We start from the raw sequence: 22,928 nt of genomic DNA, 5'->3' as shown, positions 1-22,928 counted from the left end.
TAAGGAACAAAAGGTTTCCCGAAAGGTTAAATTACAATATGGCCGACGAAATACAACAGAAACTTTGCAGTTCGGCAAAAATAGACCGAGATCGTGGATATCAAGATTTACTCAGACATATTCACACATTGGAAGAAGAGGGTCTATGTGATCTTGAGCAAAAGTTCATCCATTTGTTGGCTGACAGTACTGCACCATGGGAAGCAAAGCACGGAGCCCTCATGGGATCCAAGGCGCTGCTGCTGAGTGGAAATACAACAGACGATTTTGTAGTTGACATGAGAGCTAAAGCAATCGACCTTCTGGACGACAGGGAATTTAGAATCAGAATTGCTGCGGGTATGATCATACTTGTTATTTCATAAATGTAAAAAAAAAAAAAAAAAAAAAAAACATTTTATGAAGATGACAAATTTGGCATGTCGCCAAATGTCATGTTTTTTAATCCATTTAAAAAAATGTATGCTACATCTATATATAAATTAGTTGCAGTTTGTGTGCAGAACATAATTCACCTTACAGTGGCTGCATGGAATTCTGAATTAATGCTTTATTTCTTCATAAAAATGCGTTCAAACCTTTCATTTACATACTCTGCTAAATCTACATAGAAATTTTCTTTAACAAAGTTGCTAAAATACCATGTATTTCGCAATTAAGAGGTACCTTTAGCAAACACCAATGATAATGTGATGAATGAACATTTTGTCTCTTCATCTTCTTCCTGAAACGAGTAAGAAAATCAGAAGGTTTAAATCTGAAAGTTATAACTATGTACATCAGGTTAATGGCTGCCTAGACTAGAGTTGATGTGCCTTTGGCCAGGGGATGTTACTCTGGGCTTGAAGTTTTCCAATATTGTTGCCTTCACTACTTGTTTGGTAAATTGTTCCATTTCCTAATGATATACAAAATGCAGATCTAGTTTTATGTACCAATAATGGTCAATTAGAAGAAATTACAATCAATTACCTTAGCTATAATTATTAATTCAGCTGGATGCCAATGACTGGTAGATTTTATGTCAGTGGTTATTGAAATGTCTAGGTCAAGCTAGTAGATTTTTTTCTAAATCTGGGCTTGTAAGTGATTGGCAATTGGTTTAAAATCATCATCAATGAATAATTGGTTTGTAATGGGAATTAGAAAACTGATTAATGATCAATTGCAAAATTGGTTTATAATTCAATGTAACACTATTGTCACATCAATAGACAATGTTTACTACCTTGTATACATTAGGTTTCCCTCTTTTATGATGAGATGACTAGAGCCAACAACAGTCATGCAGTTTTGTTTTTCTTTCAACTTTACCATCAATCAAATAATATAAAACTTTTTACTTTTAGTGCATAATGTACATTTCATACATTTAGCATGTATGGGTTCAGCAATGGACCAATTATTGATTGTGGAATTTATAATCAATAATTAGAATCAGAAAGGGCAAACCACTCAATTTTCAGTTGTACTCTATCCTAAAATGAAAATGTACACCCCTGTTATTAATACATGATAGCAGATTATCAATGAGCTTTTTACCACCTAGTATCAGTCAGTTTTGAAAAATTATGATTTTTAATCCATACCTACCAATCAAGCAACAGATATAATTTCCTAGCTATGTTAGTAACTAGTGACTAGATATTGAACCAGTGTAGTTATTGTTATATGAGGTGTCATTTATGAAGAATCAATTAATTTTAAAACAATTGATAACCACAAGATTGAGCTCAGCTGGCGACACCAATGTTTTATTAGGTGGCTCCATTGTTGTAACAACCAACTAAATTGACATTATTTATGATTCGAAAAACATGCCTATGCATTTTTTTGTTTCAAATAAAAAGAAAGAGAGCTGAGAACAGCTATAATTACGATGCATCAGGTGTCTAGCATTTTCATACTCATTTGTCATCAGTGTATGATCAGAGTTAGTCACATATCCTTAAATGCAAACAGAGTAGAACAACCACGTCACTAGCTCATGTAACAGATAAAAGCTGAACGATCTCCACCCTATCATCTTCACTCTATACGCTATGATACCAAAAAGAAACCTGTTCTTTGTGCTACGGTATAATCATCTACTGGTATATTCTGTTAATATTACAAATGTTACTTAACCTAATACAGCTGTACAGAAACTGTTTACTAAATAAACATTTTGTTCTTTTATCAAAACACAGGTGAAGTCCTAGGAGCTTTGTGTAAGAAAGTTGGCCCTGAAATCTATAACAGGTCCAAAACAGTCATACTTGAAAAAATTCATGTGAACCTGGAACGAGATCCAATGATGGATGTTGATAAGAATGAGCAGGAGGAGGCGAGCAAATTGATGGAAAAACTCAGCAGTTCACCTGGGAGGGTAAGAAATATCACATCTATCAGGTTTATATCCTGTGCACATATGCTATTGAAATACCCTTTATGACCTACTGTACACGTCAGGGATTGAAAAAAGAATTTACCTGCTTTTTGCATGTATGATGCAACTAATGTGGGAACCCCATGCAGGATTGAAGATTTGCATTAGTGCCCTATACTTGGAAACAAAAATAGCGACCAAAATGAATTTGCTGTACCAATTGCAACTTTTGGGACTTTATTTTTTTTTCTCTTCTTCTTTTAAAAAACCTTTTTTTGTTTGTGTTGCTTGGCCTCACCCAAGTGAGAAAGTCAACAGGCCAGGACTTATGGTAGTTTTTATTCCTTGACTTATGATTTGCATTTAGGGTATTTATGACTGAGTGGAATAATTGCACTACATTTCCTGTTGTCAGTATAATGTGACTTAGTGGAATACTTGCACTACGTTACCTGTTGTCAGTAAAATGTGACTGAGTGGAATACTTGCACTACGTTACCTGTTGTCAGTATAATGTGACTGAGTGGAATACCTGCACTACGTTACCTGTTGTCAGTAAAATGTGACTGAGTGGAATACTTGTACTACGTTACCTGTTATCAGTATAATGTGTCTGAGTTGAATACTTGTACTACGTTACCTGTTATCAGTATAATGTGACTGAGTGGAATACTTGTACTATGTTACCTGTTGTCAGTATAATGTGACTGAGTGGAATACTTGTACTATGTTACCTGTTGTCAGTATAATGTGACTGAGTGGAATACTTGTACTACGTTACCTGTTGTCAGTATAATGTGACTGAGTGGAATACTTGTACTATGTTACCTGTTGTCAGTATAATGTGACTGAGTGGAATACTTGTACTGCGTTACCTGTTGTCAGTATAATGTGTAAGGTTGTAAGGCCAGCATATTGAAAACTATTAGTATGTAAGATATAAGGTTGTAAGGCCAGCAGATTGAAGGCCTTACAACCTCACACCTTACATACTAATAGCCTTCAATCTGATGGCCTTACAACCTTATATCTCAAATACTAATAGCCTTCAATCTGTTGGCCTTACAACCTTATATCTCAAATACTAATAGCCTTCAATCCGCTGGCCTTACAACCTTATATCTTACTTACTAATAGCCTTCAATCTGCTGGCCTTTCAACCCCACACCTTACATACTAATAGCCAGCAGATTGAAGGCTATTAGTATGCAAGATATAAGGTTGTAAGGCCAGCAGATTGAAGGCTATTAGTATGTAAGGTGTGAGGTTGTAAGGCCAGCAGATTGAAGGCTATTAGTATGTAAGATGTTACTGATGTTGCTTTGTTATCAGCATGTATACATTCTCATGAAAGTATCCTATATTTTTACTGTCTATATCATATACCAATTCACAAAGTATTGATAGCTGGTGATGGAAAACTGATCAAACAGTTCACACTGATTGACAATCTGTAAACATATACATTGTGATGTCATCAATTTTGACATTTGTAACAACTTTGCATGATGATGAATACACTTGTGAGTGAAGTTGATGAGTTCATCATTAACCCACACATACTGTAAGCACTACCATGATTTATAATGAGCATGTATATTACTTTTTATTTTCCTTCAGAGAGGCAGTGCTGATGCTGAACAAATCTTTCATGACACAGCTGGTTGGAAAAATTTAGAAACATCTATGAAGTGAGTATCCTAGCTACCCTCTGTGGAGTACATGCTATGGAAATCTCACCAGGCACCAAAAGCCTTTGAGCCTTTGTGATGGCACAGCATTTGCTTTGCATTATAATGCATGAGGTTTAAGGTCATGCCATGTTCTGTCCATCAGATATTATAAACTCACCATAACATGTTCTGTCCATCAGATGCTATAAACTCACCATAACATATTCTGTCCATCAAATGCTATAAACTTACCATAACATGTTCTGTCCATCAGATGCTATAAACTCACCATAACATGTTCTGTCCATCAGATGTTATAAACTCACCATAACATGTTCTGTCCATCAGATGCTATAAACTTACCATAACATGTTCTGTTCATCAGATGCTATAAACTCACCATAACATGTTCGGTCCATCAGATGCTATAAACTCACCATAACATGTTCTCTCCATCAGATGCCTTCAGTCTGTGGTGGACGGCTGCGGTCACCTGTTTGCTGAGTTTGTTGACCAGGAGTTACTCGATTTGATATTCCGTGCTCTAAAGCATACCAACAGATTTGTGCGAGAGACCGGGTTCTATGTTTGTGCCTCAATAGTGGCAACTGGGATGTCAGAGGAAGGTAAGGATATTTGTTTTATTGTTAGAGGAAGATAAGAGTATGTGTTTTATTGTCTGAGGAAGATAAGGGTATGTGTTTTATTGTCAGAGGAGGGTAAGGGATTGTTTTATATTTACATAGAGCCAAAACAAATGGTTAAAGCTTGTCAGGTATTATCTCCAAGGTAAAGGATTGGACTCCATAAATCAGAAAGAAACAGAATTTTACCCACTGTAGGGATGAGACAGAATAATCTCAATATTCTTAAATGTCCAGACAGAGGCTGAGGGGCTGGACACATAAAGATAACACCATAATGGGTTGAGATTTTCTGTTTCAATACCAAAGTGGGGAATGACTATTTTTTTCAAAATATTAGAAAGGAATTTATTTCGGTATTATATAATGCTCTCTACCTCAAGCAACCAGTCATAGTGTGATGTTATCTGTTTGTATAAGTGATATCATTTCATGTTACAATGTTTGGTGCTGCTTGTTGACAGGGGTTTGAATAATCTTCCCTAAGCCGAATGTGTGGAAAAATCTGTCAATATTGGGAGAATATTTGACCTTGTTTGTTTTGACACTAGGATAAACAAATAAGTTCAGAATATTTTATGATTTGTGTTGTTAAGGTGCGGAACCTGTGATGTTGGAGAACAACCCGCTGTACCAGTACGGACAACAGTTTGCCGAGTACCTGGCCCTCGGACTGGCCGACAACTGGAGTCAGGTAAACGTCGAGGAGGGAACATCATCCTTCACACATTTGTACACCGAAAGGATCTGATGAAAGTCCGCTGTTACTTAATACATGTGCCACTATGTCCTTAATTTTGTAATTAGAGCAATAACTGATATGTTTCCGTTCTCTTAATTTGTCTGAATGAATACTTGATGTCAGGATATTATGGATTTTTTCTGCACCAATAATACCAAAACCCGCAAAAAGTGAGTATCTTATATGTGCATTTTTACAGGTTCGCCTGGCTGCATCGACAACAACGAGACGGTTCTTACTAAGTCTTCCATCAGAAGAGAGTAGAGAACACTTTTTCCCTGCTCTGCTACCAAAGATGTGTCTAAACAGGTGTGTGTTACTGGTTCCTCAATCTAGTGATCCAGAATAACGATAAGACTGCTTCAAACACAAATTCTGGAGATTTCTACAACTCTAAGATAACTCATTGACTTTGTATTTCTTGATATTTGAATCTGCTTTGAAAGGATTAAGTAATAACTTATTTGTGTTTCATTAAAGTATCACTAGGGTTTGCACATTTTTTTTAAATTTCAAACTAAAAAGTTGAAGATAATTAATTTGAAGTGATATTTATGATGGTTATCAGCCGGGTAATACATACCAATTCACCAGGAAGAACAAAATTTCATTAGAAGAATAGTTTGTTTAAACAATTGACAAGGGTTAAGTCTAACATTGAGTTCTGCAAATATAGAATCAAAAAAGAATGTTGCTATATAATCAATGTATTACTCTAAGGGTTAGTTTTTTTTATTGATCTTTCAATGATGTCGTTATTTTCTCATATTGTTTAGAAAAACATTTTGTTATTAGCTCACCTGGTACAAAGAGTGTCTGAGAGCTTATGCCACAACGTAATCTGTAATCTATCTTCTTTAAACATTTTCGGCTAAATAACTAAAAAAAAACATTATTTTTTTTGTTCAAATTGTTTTAAACTTAAATTTAGGGTCCTAATATTTGGCATATAGCTTGTTGGGATAGAGGACCATCAACTTATTTGGAAAAAACATTTTGGGTTCCTTTACACAAAAACATGATGTCTGATAGTATTAATGTAACTCTATGTTTCTTTGTCTGATAGTATAAATGTAACTCTATGTTTCTCTCGTCAGATACTATGTGGCTGAAGGAGTGCGCATTTACTCACAGGACACTTGGAAACTAGTGACAAAGACAGACGGCAAACGCTACGTGGAAAAGTACATTAATCAAGTGGTAGGTTTCAGTGGAATATACCTCCTTTTCAGGTTTTGGCAGTTCTGGCATCAACTGCAGTAGAAATGGGGTTTTTGATATTCTGAAAAAATAGTTTTTAAGTTTTATTTTGATACACAATTACCTTTGATATTGCATGATATAGACTCCAAATCAGTTCCTGAGAAATTCAGATAGATTTCATTAACCTAGTTTAACTAAGTTTAATCTGAACGCAGGCATATCTGGCTCTATATTCAGATCATAGTCCATATTACGATTATTCATTCAAATATGATATTAGTCTTCTTCTTTTTTTTATGAATGGTTTTTCAAGTGTGACATTAACAAGCCTGTTGATTTTCTTGCTGCTCCTAGGTGACAGAGACTGAAATGCTATGATAATTCTGGTAGTGTAAGAGATATGTGGTATGTCCATTGTAGGTGGATTATTATGTGGATGCAACAGGGGCAGATAACCACGCTGTGAGAGAAGCAGCATGTGCCTGTATTGCGGAGCTCGGAGCTAAAGTAAGTAAGCCTTTGAGCATAGTCCAAGGAGGTCTGAGTAGTCAGACAGGATAACGAAAAATATTTATTGAAAAATGGAGTGTCATAAAGTACTTCAGTCTTGAATGTTAACAAATTTCAGGGTTTATGTTTTTGTTTTGTTTCTTTCTTTCTTGTTAAATCATTATTCAGGAACAAATTACCAATAAGTTGTTGCACTAGGTTTTGATGTTCCATCAGATGACTTTTTAAAAAAAATTGACAACTGATTACTTGTGTAACAGTAATAACCTTCAAACAGCTCACTGCTTCTACATATGTAGTTTTGTTTATGGAAACTATTCTGCTGACAGAGAATAAGAATCAGGTATATTCTTTGATTTCTTTTTTGATATAAGTAGACTAATGATAACCCATTGTTAGATTGACAGAGACCAGGTGCGGCCCTTCGTGCCTCGACTCCTTGAGACCCTCATCATATGTTTCAACGACGAGAGCTGGCCTGTCAGAGATGGTAAAACCTTGTGTACCATACCATAATCAGTTATATTGGTCCACTGAGTATTTGTCAGTTTTGTCTCATCAGTTCAACTTTGGACGATACCTATCAAAGTTCAGTTGATTATCTTGAATTTGTCAATTTTCAGTTTAATAATGTAGTAGTTATAAGTATTTAACTTATAAGTGAGTTTTTCCCAATCTGAATTGTTGGCTGTCATAATTTTACTACCAGGTGTACACAGGTTCATATAGCACATCCAGTGAAAAGTTTAAAGTTTGATGTTTCCATGACATCAACATTTCACTGGTTGTGTTATATATGATCAAATAATCTATCTATAATAACCAGAAAATGTTTCAAAATATTACCACGAGGTATGTCTGTATCATTACTACACTGTATCAGGGTTGTTGAATTATTATACTTTAAATTTCCTTTTACTTTTAGCTGCTTGTGTGGCTAGTGGAAACTTCATTGTCTGTTTCCCAGAAGAATCCAGGTAAACAATTCTGATGATCTGATGATCGATTCACGCTCATATATTACAAACATTCAGAAACCATTCTCGGATAATACTCATCTGTACATGTATTACAATTTTAAGTAAACAGTAACTATCTTTATATGTTATTTTTCACTAATTACTTGGTACCAGTTTAATTGAGACCCAGATGTCTTTCGATTTGACAGATCTATTATGTAAAAAGCACCCAGTGTGATAACATTCCTGATTCCTGTAAAGAATTTGAATGAATTTGAAAATATATATATCTTGCTATTGTAATGGAGAAACAAAACAAAAAATATTTTGCTTATTTTTCAGGAGTTCTTTGCCTGCCCTCTATCCCTTGTTCTTCAACAATTTACAAGACAACATTGCATCTGTCCGCCAGGGTGCTGCCTTGGCACTGGCCAACCTTGTACAGGCCTACGGTACGTGTTCTCAGACTTGTAATAAGCTTGGTTCAGTCTACAGCTCCACACTACCAGTGTATAGTACTGTAATGGACTCAAACATTGGAAGATAACATCAAGATTTAAATAGGCACATTTCTGTTCGACCATACTACCCATTTGGTTAAGTACAGTCTCTGATGATCTATTTTCTTAATGTTTTTAATCCCTGGTATGAAGTGATCAGGACCTTACAGCCGGAGGTGTTGTTCTTACATACCATGTGTGTGCATGTCTTATAGAGGAAAAGCTACTTTTTTGGCCTGATGTGTTGTTTACTTTGGGTACAAAATGGTAGATGAATGTCACTGCCTCCTTTTTAAGATGTACAAATTGTGATTTTGAATATTGGTTTATTTGGCAGGCCAAGAGAGTCTGGACTTTGTGATGGGTAAGATTAAGGAGGGTCTAGAGGGTCTTGAGAAACAGCCAGCCTCCAAGGAAAAGTACAGTGACATGGATACAGGGCCTGCCACATATGGGGTGGTCAAACGTCGCCATGACAATGACCTTGACCTTCACACAGACAAACAGGTAAAAATATTCTTCCAAATTTGGAAAGTTGCAAATGCTTCTAGTTACCCGGCCCCTATTACTACGTTACCTTCCTGAAGGTCGAAACTTCCACTACAATTCTTTCTGATTTGTGTTTGAAAAAAATATATAAAAAAATCAGACATACATGTGTGGAACCTGAAAATAGATAATTAGTTTGATGTACTGTTTATGTGTTTACTGTTTATATAAACAGATGTACTCCTGTGGATCCCTGGCACCTAAGATGGGCAGGTCCAGAGGGGGCGGTTGTATGGACCACAAGTTCAGAAAGCCGACAGAACCTTGGGAACTTGCTGATGGGTATGCTCAAAGTAGTTCTCCAATAAATGTTATATGTCTGATTTCACTCTTACTTTGAAGACTCAATCACAGTACGGTAAAATGGGAACTTAGATATCATTTCTCAACATGTAGGTGCTTTGCCTGTTTATATGTGACGTCTCAACATCTACTTATTCTATCGATGGATGAAATAGAGAAGTCACATGTGTGGTAACAATTTCCTTTACAATGTTATGATTGGTGTGAGTTGATATCATATCATTGTATTAGCATCATTACTACTGATGAAGTCAGTGTCATTTTAAAACACAAATTCAGCCTGTTCTTGATGTTTGTGATGTGACAGAGGTATTTTTCATTCAGGTGTATTCATTTACTTGCTGAGCTGTCTAATCACCACGACCTTGCAGTCCCTGTCAGTCAGATGTTACCAGATATGGCTAAATCATCATCTTACCAGCATTACACCCAACACATTGTTTATTGTGAAACTATATGTAAACAGGTGTGTAGTTTTGCTTTCAAATTGTTTCACGAGAAGTAACTTCTGTAAAGACATTCAATTATTGAGCTCTCAGCAAAGAGGCTCACCTTCTAAATGTATGCTGAAATAATTATTGTACATGTATCATCACTGATTGTAAAAATTATTGTACATGTATCATCACTAATTGCAAATAATTATTGTACATGTATCATCACTGATTGTAAATAATTATTGTACATGTATCATCACTGATTGTAAATAATTACTGTACATGTATCATCACTGATTGTAAATAATTACTGTACATGTATCATCACTGATTGTAAATAATTATTGTACATGTGTCATCACTAATTTTAAATTTAGCATGATTCCAACACTACATATTCTCTTTCTTCCTTTTATTCAGCTGCCGAACATTGCCAAAGGAATTGGAAAGAGGCATTTCAAAATGCATTTAGAAATGTTTCTGGATACAATATTTTACAGTATGGTAAGTCAACACTGAAATTCATCATTTATTAGCTCACCTGGTCCAAAGGACCATAGTGAGCTTATGCTGTGGCACAGCGTCCGTAACCAGCGTCCGTTGTCAACTTTTTCTTTAAACCTATCTCCTCCTAACCACCAAAGAGGATTTCCACCAAATTTGGACTGAAGCATCAGTAGGGACGGGCAATCATTTCTTAAATAAATGAGGTTTGTTCGACCCCTGGGGCCAGGGGGGCGGGGCCCTGAAGGGGAACTTAGCTAAAATTTTGTTTTAAAACACATCTCCTAAAAGCCAGAGAAGATTTCAACCAATTTTGCTCTGAAACTTCATTGGGGGAGGGCAATCATTTCCTAAATAAATGAGGCTGGTTCGACCCCTGGGGCTAGGAAGGCCGGGCCCCAAAGTGGAAAATTATCTAATATTTTGCTTTAAGAGGCTAATACCCCCTAATTGCATGAGTGGATTGTACAAAATTTGATTAAAAACATTATTGAGGAAGAACAAACATTTCTTAATTGAATGAGGTTGATTTCACCTCTGCAGTCCTAAGGTAGCAGTGTACTGTAGCCATGGGTGATTTTTTGTACAATGAATAACCCCTGTAATATTACATGTATCAAAAGTTAAAAAAAAATTGGCATATACATGATGAATTGGACTATGTGGGCTTCACATTTAAAAAAAAAAAAAATCGAATTTGGCTTGAGACTACATTTTTGGCCATTTACGAATCTGTATCTACACAACAAAAGCTAGCTTTTCATGTAGTCTATCTTTGTACTCAGGACATGTGTAAATATTGTGAAAAATCTAGTTTGACGACCTATGCTAAAACGTGAGTATCTGTTACCGAGTAGGGGATATTTAATTTAAGACAGGTTTTAAGAAGAACAAATACTACTTGCGGGGGTCAAATTCTGGGTTAAAAATCTTGGTTTTTTGCATTTTTTTGCATTTTTTGATGTGGTAACCATGGTTTTCACAAGTCACAAATCTGGGGAAATCACTTTTTGAAAAAATATTCATTCTTCTAAAAAAAACGTATTCAAATGTAGTTTATAAATATATATATATATATATATGTAGGTGTGTTGTGCAGGATGAATCCGATATCCATGTTTTATCTGAGACATGCCCTTTATTTTAAGGGTCAAGCCATTTCTACTGTATTCTGCTACCTAAGAAATAGTACAGCTAGATTATCATATTCTATGGTGTAGTTTTCATAAATTGTTAAAAATTGGTTTCTAGGTTTATAAAAGCTTATACCTGTAGTTGAATGAAAATTAAAGTATTGTCTAATTACACCCTGTAATATGACATATTACTTATTTCAAAATCTGTTAACATGGCAACTCAATGGAGGCCCCTGATGAGTTGAAAGTCAGATATTGTGGTCCCAGTTGGGTTAGAACATAGATCTTGTCTGGTTTTGAGGAAATTTCATATAAAGATGTACTAATGCATTCAGTTGTAATGACTTAAATATAAAACCAGGTGAGCGATACAGGTTCAATGGACCTCTTGTTGACTTTGTATGCATGTGTAAAAGAATTCGTCATCATTTATATGATTTGTGTGAAGCTCAGCTTACTGGTAGATACTAATGGTTTGTTGTACATCTATCATCAGTCTGTCTCCATTTTGAAAAAAGAAATATATTGTTTATTATGTCTCCCCGTCAAATGAAAAGACATATTATAGTAGACATATTGTATTAGCATTGGGTTCGTTCTTATGATTCTTCTTCAGATCATTTAGTATTCATACTGTATCTGTTTTTTATGAGTTTCTAAGTGTGAATTCTTATGGAAAAGAGAAGCATGTCACATTATATAGCAGAAGTCATGTGGTACACAAATAAGTCATATGGTACACAAGTCATGTGGTACACAAACAAGTCATGTGGTACTCAAATAAGTCATGTGGTACACAAACAAGTCACAAATAAGTCATATGGTACACAAGTCAGGTGGTACACAAGTCGCAGGAAACGTCACCAGATTTTTAGCCCACAATCATCAGATGGTTGGCTGTGTAAATCAGTTATCATCATTGCATTGCATTTTCCTTCCTGATCCATCTGATATTGGAGCATGCACATCTAAGGACAAAGGGGGTCCTGCATATCTGGTTCATCATTAACACTTTTGTATTTTCTGAAAGGATCTTGATGAAACTATGAGCCCTCAGTCCCTTGTTGTGCTTGCCTCAAAGATGGAGGAATGGAGAGCCAGGCCATCTTGGATTAATTTCATATGAATAAATTTCATGTACTGTTTACCCTTTGTCCCTTGTTGTAAATACTCCAATTTGGCCCGGGTATATGGTCTTGTTTTTTTCTGCATAAAGTGGAAAATTGGTCATATTGAGGTTGTGAAAAGAATAATTGGTATTTCCTCTGATGACTTTCAGGACAACATTCATATGAGAATTATAAACAATTAAAATTTTGTGATTTTTTTTTTTGCAGACCTGTGATAACTCATTGACATCAAGTGCGGCTAGTCAATGCCTGAATCAGCTGAGTGCTTTCTTGGGGCCAAACATTCTCAAAGGACGCGTTGAGCAATACAACCCAAGGTAAATATAATACAACCCAAGGTAAATATAATACAACCCAAGGTAAATATAATACAACCCAAAGTAAAAAAAAAAATACAACTCCCGATAAAACAGCACAACCTAAAGTAGACAATACAGCACAAGGTAAAGATAATACAACCCAAAGTATTTTTTTTATATATAACCCAAGATAAAACAGCACAACCTAAAGTAGACAATACAGTCCAAGGTAAAAATAATACAACCCAAAGTAAAAACACTACAATCCAATGGGAAAAAATCCAACACAAGTTGAATATAACGCATTAGAATTAATACAATCCAAAGTGAAAATAACACAAGCTAAGGAAAAAACAATAAAACACAAGGTAAAAATAATACAACCCCAGGTAAAAATAATACAACTTTGGTAAAATAATAGATTGTTACATAAGGTTAAAAAATACAAATACAAAACCAAATAAAAAAAATGTGTTTTTTTTAAATCAGCAGTTTCAGATTTACCCTGTACGCAGAAAGAGATTATTAAGGCTTAAAGTTAATGTGAAAACAAGTTGACAGGGGGCTTACGCTTACTGTTACCTCTGCTGGACAAGGGGCTTAGTCTTACTGTTAACTATGTTTGCCAGGAGGCTTAGTCTTACTGTTGATTATGTTAGACAGGGGCCTTGGTCTTACTTTTAATAATTTTTGACAGAGGGCTTAGTTTTACTGTTAAATTTGTTTGACGGGAGGCTTAGTTTTATTGTTAATTATTTTTGACTGGAGGCTTAGTCTTACTGTAAATTATTTTAGAAAAGAGGCTTTTAGTCTTACTGTTACCGCTGCTGGACAAGGGGCTTAGTCTTACTGTTAAGTATGTTTGACTGGAGGCTTAGTCTTACTGTTAATTATGTTTGACAGAGGGCTTAGTCTTACTGTTAAATTTGTTTGACTGGAGGCTTAGTCTTACTGTTAATTATGTGTGACTGGAGGATTAGTCTTACTGTTAATTATGTTTGACAGAGGGCTTAGTCTTACTGTTAATTATGTGTGACTGGAGGCTTAGTCTTACTGTTACCGCTGCTGGACAAGGGGCTTAGTCTTATTGTTAAGTATGTTTGACTGGAGGCTTAGTCTTGCTGTTAATTATGTTAAACTGGAGGCTTAGTCTTACTGTTAATTGTGTTAAACTGGAGGCTTAGTCTTACTGTTACCGCTGCTGGACAAGGGGCTTAGTCTTACTGTTAAATTTGTTTGACTGGAGGCTTAGTCTTGCTGTTAATTATGTTAAACTGGAGGCCTAGTCTTGCTGTTGATTATGTTTGACAGAGGGCTTAGTCTTACTGTTAAATTATTTTAGACTGGAGGCTTAGTTTTACTGTTAATTATGTTTGACTGGAGGATTAGTCTTACTGTTAATTATGTTAGACTGGAGGCTTAGTCTAACTGTCAATTATGTTTGACTGGAAGCTTAGTCTTACTGTTAAGTATGTTAGACAGGGGGCTTTGTCTTACTGTTAATTATGTTTGACTGGAGGCTTAGTCTTACTGTCAATTATGTTTGACAGAGGGCTTTGTCTAACTGTTGATTTTTCATGTTTGACAGGGGAGCTAAGTTAGTCTTGCTGTCAGGTATGTTTTACAGTGAGCTTAGTCTTACTGTTGATCATGTTTGACATGGGAGCTTAAGCTTACTTTTAACTATGTGACAGGGTGCTTGGGCTTATGTTTAACAGGAGGTTTATTCTTTTTTTTTACAAGACAAGACAAAACATATATGACATTGTTCATAAGTACATGATTATTCATACATATTAAACCAAGGTGTCTATAAAGTTTTAAATAGTTTTGTAAACCTTTTTTTTTTTACACTCCTCATCAACATCATTCATCAACATAATCATCATCTGTCATCATCATCAGCACAACCATCATCATCATCACAACCACCATCATCATCACAACCACCATCATCCTGACATTATTCTTAACATCATCATCTTCATCATCATAATCATCAGACATCAGACATCATCATCATCATCATCATTATCATCATCATAATCATCATCATCATCATCATCATCATCATCATACATCATCATCATCCATCAGACATCATCATCATCCATCAAACATCATCATCATCATCATAAGACATCATCATCATCATCATCATCATCATCATCATCCATCAGCATCATCATCAGACATCAGCATCAGACATCAGACATCATCATCATCATCATCATCATCATCATCATCCATCAGCATCATCCATCAGCATCAGACATCAGACATCATCATCATCATCATCATCATCAGACATCATCATCATCATCATATAAGATATTATTCCTAACATTATTATCATAATCATCTGACATCATCATCACAATCACCATCATCATCATCTTACATCACTATCATCTTACATCATCATCATCATCCATCAGACATCATCATCATCATCAGACATCATCATCATCATCATATAAGATATTATTCCTAACATTATTATCATAATCATCTGACATCATCATCACAATCACCATCATCATCATCTTACATCACTATCATCTTACATCATCATCATCATCCATCAGACATCATCATCATCATCAGACATCATCATCATCATCATATAAGATATTATTCCTAACATTATTATCATAATCATCTGACATCATCATCACAATCACCATCATCCTGACATTTTTCTAAACATCAACATCATCATCATCATCATCATCATCATCATCATCATCATCATCATCCATCAGACATCATCATCATCATCATCATCATCATCATCATCATCCATCAGACATCATCATCATCATCATAAGACATCATCATCATCATCATCATCATCATCATCATCCATCAACATCAGACATCATCATCATCATCATCATCATCAGACATCATCATCATCATCATATAAGATATTATTCCTAACATTATTATCATAATCATCTGACATCATCATCACAATCACCATCATCCTGACATTTTTCTAAACATCAACATCATCATCATCATCATCATCATCATCATCATCATCATCATCATCCATCAGACATCATCATCATCATCATCATCATCATCATCATCATCCATCAGACATCATCATCATCATCATAAGACATCATCATCATCATCATCATCATCATCATCATCCATCAGCATCAGACATCATCATCATCATCATCATCATCAGACATCATCATCATCATCATATAAGATATTATTCCTAACATTATTATCATAATCATCTGACATCATCATCACAATCACCATCATCCTGACATTTTTCTAAACATCATCATCATCATCATCATCATCATCACTATCATCTTACATTGTCATCATCATCATCATCCTGACATAATTCTTAACATCATCATCCCCATCATCATCTTCCTCATTCTCATATAAGATAGTATTCTTAATATTCTCATCTGACATCATATGACATCATCATCACCATCATCATCAGCCATCATTGACCTATGTCATCCTTTTCTTAATATTTACTCAGTTTGACAGAGGTTCAGAATTACTGTGAACTCTGTTTGACAACTGGCTTCATCACCTTTACAGAACGACATATTATTGAAAAGGGTTTCATTTATTTAAATTACAAAAAGTATTTCTCAATTAAATTTACTTTTTTATATTTGATCCAAATTTTTGGTAATTTTTTCCATTTTAGATGGTGATTATTTTGAGATTTTTTTTGAATTTAATGAATTGTGTATTTGTTACAGATATTTGGAGCATTTGAATGCTAATCAGTGCATAGCGGCATTATAGCAGAGGTATGTGGTGGTAATACTTAGAGCATTGCTTATAATGTGATGATAAAAACTGCTGATTTAGTGATGACATGCAGCAATCCTTGCATTGTAATGGTAGGTAGCAATGCTGATATTGTGATATTAGGCAGCATTGCTGATATTGTTATTATATGCAGCAATACTGATATTGTGATGATAGACAGCAATGCTAATATTGTAATGATAGGCGGCAATGCTGATATTGTAATGATAGGCAGCAATGCTGATATTGTAATGATAGGAAGTAATGCTTATATTGTAATGATAGGCAGCAATGCTGATATTGTAATGATAGGAAGTAATGCTTATATTGTAATGATAGACAGCAATGCTGATGCAATGAAAATAGGCAGCACTTCTGATACTGTGATGATAGGAAGCAATGCTGATATTGTTATTATATGCAGCAATGCTGATTTTGTGATGACAGGCAGCAATCCTTTTATTGTAATGGTAGGCAGCAATGCTGATATTGTAATAAGACAGCAATGCTGATATTGTGATATTTGGCAGCAATGCTGATATTGTTATTATATGCAGCAATGCTGATATTGTAATGATAAGCAGCAATGCTGATATTGTAATGATAGGAAGCAATGCTGATATTGTAATGATAGGAAGCAATGCTGATATGGAATAAGACAGCAATGCTGATATTGTAATGATAGGAAGCAATGCTGATATTGTAATGATAGGAAGCAATGCTGATATTGTAATGATAGACAGCAATGCACATACAATGAAAATAGGCAGCACTTCTGATACTGTGATGATAGGAAGCAATACTGATATTGTAATGATAGGAAGCAATGCTGATATTGTAATGATAGGAAGCAATGCTGATATTGTGATGATAGACAGCAATGCTGATATTGTAATAAGACAGCAATGCTTATATTGTAATAATAGAAAGCAATACTGTTATTGTAATGATAGGTAGTAATGCTGATATTGTAATGATAGGCAGTAATGCTGATACAATGAAAATAGGCAGCAATGCTGATACTGTGACGATAGGCAGTATTGCTGATATTTTCAGGATAATAAGTACTATAGTGTTGGTATGTACCTGAATACTAAATACAATGCAGTATGTTACAGAGCTACGTCACACTTTTGTCTGGAAATCTTGTAGTGCTTAGTTCTATGACAATAGATATAACCATAGAATAACGAGCATGTTGTCCGACAGTTCAGAGTTTTATCACAGATATCATTTTACACTTCAGATCTGTGAAATCAATAGACATATATATGTCATATATATTCTTTTCCTTCCAATCAAACACTAATCCTTGTCCTCATAAAACTTCATTGTGTTTTTTCTGTCGGGATACAGGCATTATTACAAAACTACACGATACACACAAACAGCTATTAAGGGTAAACATTTGATGTTGAAGAGGTTACATTTTGGTGTATAATGTATAACAGGACTGGAGTACCATTCCTGCTTACAAATAATATTTTATTTAACCTCTGAATACCTACAATCTACTGTTACAATAATCTTCATTACTTTCTGGTTACAGGTGGATGATTTCCTGATGGATAAAATACTACCTGCATGTAGAATCCCCCCACCCCGTAGCCCTCCTCACCCATCCCAAGTGACCGCGGACCACCCCACCTTTGTGTTGATGAGCTTCTGGTTACAGTATTATGACAGTGACATTCGTATAGTTTCAATAGTATTGATATAAGTCATACACAAGTCTGGATGTTTCATTAAAATATTTGTTCTTGTATACTTAAACATAGTGTTTGTGTCATATCATATCTGTTGTAAGAATAGCTCAACTGAGCTAAAGTAGCTTCGTTTTAAAACATCACGTTACATAAAAATGTTGTGTATCTTTGAAACTGCAATACATGAACTTGTATGTGTTTAGTGCAATGATGTTGTACAGAAGATTAAAGAGGAATCCTGTACAAAACATTGTACCGTACAGCAGGAAATTTCTGTGGGGTTGATATTTTCACGATTTCGTGGGTCAATTACGTGACCGCGAAAACATGATTCGCAGAATAAAATGATAAGCAAAAAAATGATTTGTGATATGAAACTTCATAACAGTAATGTCGTAATGGAATAGCAAGTATGTGGTTGTAATAATTCATATACATAAAGAGTAATGATTTTTGAAATAGGAAATATCACACATCCTATAGTTCTGCTGATGGTTTGTTTAAGAAAAGATACTTGCATGCTGTTTTTCAATATGCTGTCATAAGCCTATTCGTTTGATTATTTAAGGCTTTATATGCTGAATGTCACCTTTGTGTGCTAATCAAAAACACTAAGATTTGGCTCTGTCATATGTCTAGATCGTGAAGTTATAATCGGTGTAAGTTTAATTAGTTTTGGTTCAAAACTGCGACCATTTAAGCCCGCGTAAATAAGCAGTTACACGGTATCTTATCTAGTGTAAAAAAGTGATTAGTATTACTGTGTTTGGTATCTAGTTCATGTCTGCTCTTGAATACTGAGAAATAAGTACTACACTGTACTAGTGGTGTGTCCGATACCTATCCATACAACGTAGGTAGTGTAAAATGCTTTGTTCTGCTAACAATGTATCAGAAACTTGGATATTTTTGGGAGGGCCCATACTCAAAGTATATCTATTAGATAAATATATGAAACGTCTTAATTTGAATTGACAAATATCCAAGGCTGTGCGTTAATTTTTTTTCTTTCTCTGACATGGCCACAGTGATTACTGTATGTAAGTTTGAATTGGTCTCACTCGGTGTTGATACATCAAAGGAAATCTTTCATTGTGATGCAACATTTTCATTATATGTTAAGTGTAATGTAGATAAGAATCTATATTGTAATAGCTTGATTACTGTCGTATTACATTATCACAATGAGTACCATATTCGCCATAATTAGCACCCCTTCCTGTATAGCGCCCTCTGTTACACAAATGAAGCACCGGTATTCCACTTCATAGGAGACTATTATTACAATCTTGACTGCACATTCGCTGATGAACAACTTGGGAATTTTTCACAGGTTAATGTATTGGACAGTAATTAAATTATGTGCAAAAAAGCAACTGTCTTAACTTTTTTATTTAATCCAAATAAGTGCCCCTTTTTAAATGGATGCATCCGAGGAACTGATTATGTCGAATATGAAAATAATTGTTCATAATTACAAATGATCTACCAAACTTCACATCAACTAGACTAAGTGTACTGGGTAATATCACAGACAGGTAGAATGATCTACAGAACTTTACATCAACTAGACTAAGTGTACTGGGTAATGTAACGGACATGTAGAATGCTCTACAGAACTTTACATCAACTAGACAAGAGTACTGGGTAATATCACAGACGGGTAGAATGATCTACAGAACTTTACATCAACTAGATTAGGTGTAGTACTGGGTAATATCACAGACAGGTAGAATGCTCTACAGAACTTTACATCAACTAGACAAGAGTACTGGGTAATATCACAGACGGGGAGAATGATCTACAGAACTTTACATCAACTAGACTAGGTGTACTGGGTAATGTAACAGACGGGTAGAATGATCTACAAAACTTTACATCAACTAGACTAAGTGTACTGGGTCATATCACAGACAGGGAGAATGATCTACAGAACTTTACATCAACTAGACTAAGTGTACTGGGTCATATCACAGACAGGTAGAATGATCTACAGAACTTTACATCAACTGGACTAAGAGTACTGGGTAATATCAGACAGGTAGAATGCTCTACAGAACTTTACATCAACTAGACTAGGTGAACTGGGTAATATAACAGACAGGTAGAATGATCTACAGAACTTCACATCAACTAGACTAAGAGTACTGGGTAATATCACAGACGGATAGAATGATCTACAGAACTTTACATCAACTAGACTAGGTGTACTGGGTAATATCACAGACAGGTAGAATGATCTACAGAACTGTACATCAATTAGACTAAGAGTACTGGGTAATATAACAGACAGGTAGAATGATCTACAGAACTTTACATCAACTAGACTAGGTGTACTGGGTAATATCGGACAGGTAGAATGATCTACAGAAATTTACATCAACTAGACTAAGTGTACTGGGTCAGATCACAGACAGGTAGAATGCTCTACAGAACTTTACATCAACTAGACTAAGTGAACTGGGTAATATCACAGACAGGTAGAATGATCTACAGAACTTTACATCAACTAGACTAAGTGTACTGGGTAATGTAACAGACAGGTAGAATAAAAGCTTATATACAATTACATATACAGCGAATTCATGGGATAAGTTGTGGATTTGACACCGATGTTGTAACCATGGTAAGCTGGCTTTGGTAAGATTATGTATGTTACACAGAGGGTATATACAATGTGTTTCTGTAATCATTATATCATATATCAGTGTGGGAGGTTTAATTAAAAGATTATGTATGTTATACAGAGGGTATTTACACTGTGTTTCTGTAATCATTATATCAGTGATCAGTGTGGAGGGTTTACTTGTATAGGATTGTTTGTGTTATACAGATCGAGGGTATATACAATGTGTTTCTGTAATCATTATATCAGTGATCAGTGTGGAGGGTTTACTTGTATAGGATTGTGTGTGTTATACAGAGGGTATATACAATGTGTTTCTGTAATCATTATATCAGTGATCAGTGTGGAGGGTTTACTTGTATAGGATTGTGTGTGTGTAGTGTACCAGCTATCCACCACCAAGCTTCATGGGAAACACAAATTAATACTAACAGTAGAAATGAATTGTTTTTGTTGAACTCATTGTATAAAGTGAGCTGCTTTTAATTTCTTCATTTTTGATGCTTTCAACATTCCTAAATAATAGTATAAAGGAACTGCATCATCCCTTATTAGCCCCGCTATTATCAGTGTCAGTTATATTTTCTGTAGCCCTTTCGTAATCAATGATTATTGAATATAATAATTGATTTTAAATATTTTCTTCACAAAACATTTGGTGAATAAATGATAACATGTCATGGTACACTGAAGTTACTGGTCCCAGATATAGTGTAACCAAGTGTTCATGATGCAACACTTTTATGTAATGTTTTATTGACTTGTGAAAGGAATAGAGGGAATCTGAAGGAACAGTAGGATGCCTCCGACCTCGCCCCCTATAACGCTATCCAACCACTATATTTCCAGTGGATCAATGGCAAAATGTCTCCACGAATGGGCTAGTGGGAGGCACCATCTTACAGTGAAATCTGTCTAAACCAACGCTTATCAGACCAATAAAGTTTATTTCCATGCAAAACGACAGGTTTTACAAATTACACAGGAAAGGTAACACAACACACGTTGTGTAGAGTAGAACTTAGACTAGTGGAAGGTTTTCTTTGCAAAGGTCTCTGTATTATACAGTGCTACATAGGAATGTATACTTTGGACCAAGTAGGTCTGCTTTCCACTGATTTTAAAATAGTCCAATAATAATAAATACAATGTACATAGAGTATGGTAGTGAGTTAGGAACTTGTTTTACTAAATACATAGAGTATGGTAGTGAGTTAGGAACGTGTTTTACTAAATACATAGATCGAGTATTTAGTGCCCTGTTTTAATAAAATCTTTACCTATTTTGTTGTTTTCTGTGATTGCATTATTTCCCTGGGTAACTTTATCCTTCTCTCCCTAAAAACAACAACATTAATATCTGGGATTGCTGTATTCATTCTTCAGTGCCTAAAATCAACAATATTTGATATAACATATAACATAGATGTCAAACCTCCCTCATTTTGCATATTTGCCAACTCTTCCTATTTTGTAAGGAGACTCGATTTTGGACTCTATTTACTAAACTATTCCTGTTTTCTGAAATAACAGCTCAAAATATGCCTTTTAATGTTTTACCTAGGGTGTACCATATACACATTTTATTTATGCTTTTAATTCTGAATATGCGTAATCTCCCTCATGGAATTTTGAAAAGTTGGCAAGTATGAATTTTTGACCAAAATTTACCAATCTCCCTTGAAACTCCTTCATTCAAACCCAAACTCAAAATCTACATTATGTGGTCAAATGATCTATTAACTGCAGGTTGTGTGGAATGATCACAACAGTTGTGTCTGAATAATTTTCTGAGTTATTTTGATACAAAAGGGAAAGACAAATTGAGCAAA

At 35.0% G+C, this 22,928-nt stretch overlaps 1 protein-coding gene across 1 annotated transcript; it reads left to right on the top strand.

Annotated features, from left to right (window-relative positions):
* Nucleotides 1-19: 19 nt before the first annotated feature.
* LOC110442210 lies at nt 20-21,451 on the top strand. The gene is made up of 18 exons (XM_021485703.1): nt 20-339; nt 2,190-2,368; nt 3,989-4,059; nt 4,501-4,667; nt 5,282-5,379; nt 5,627-5,736; nt 6,525-6,627; nt 7,051-7,137; nt 7,540-7,630; nt 8,066-8,117; nt 8,442-8,551; nt 8,937-9,106; nt 9,324-9,430; nt 9,776-9,917; nt 10,309-10,392; nt 12,866-12,975; nt 16,713-16,763; nt 18,314-21,451. Exons 1-17 carry the CDS (start codon nt 39-41, stop codon nt 16,756-16,758), a joined length of 2,028 nt encoding a protein of 675 aa, XP_021341378.1. The 5' UTR covers nt 20-38; the 3' UTR covers nt 16,759-16,763; nt 18,314-21,451.
* Nucleotides 21,452-22,928: the final 1,477 nt, after the last annotated feature.

This window comes from Mizuhopecten yessoensis, unplaced genomic scaffold (genome assembly GCF_002113885.1).
Source record: "Mizuhopecten yessoensis strain PY_sf001 unplaced genomic scaffold, ASM211388v2 scaffold716229, whole genome shotgun sequence".
Taxonomy (NCBI): domain Eukaryota; kingdom Metazoa; phylum Mollusca; class Bivalvia; order Pectinida; family Pectinidae; genus Mizuhopecten; species Mizuhopecten yessoensis.
Note: the sequence above shows the minus strand (reverse complement) of the source record. Positions and strands in the feature narration are given on the sequence as shown.

Coding starts and splice junctions, on each gene's coding strand:
- LOC110442210 (XM_021485703.1), top strand. CDS start 39: ATGGCCGACGAAATACAACAGAAACTTTGCAGTTCGGCAAAAATAGAC. Junction 340..2,189: donor TAGAATCAGAATTGCTGCGG/GTATGATCATAC, acceptor ATCAAAACACAG/GTGAAGTCCTAGGAGCTTTG. Junction 4,668..5,281: donor AACTGGGATGTCAGAGGAAG/GTAAGGATATTT, acceptor TGTGTTGTTAAG/GTGCGGAACCTGTGATGTTG.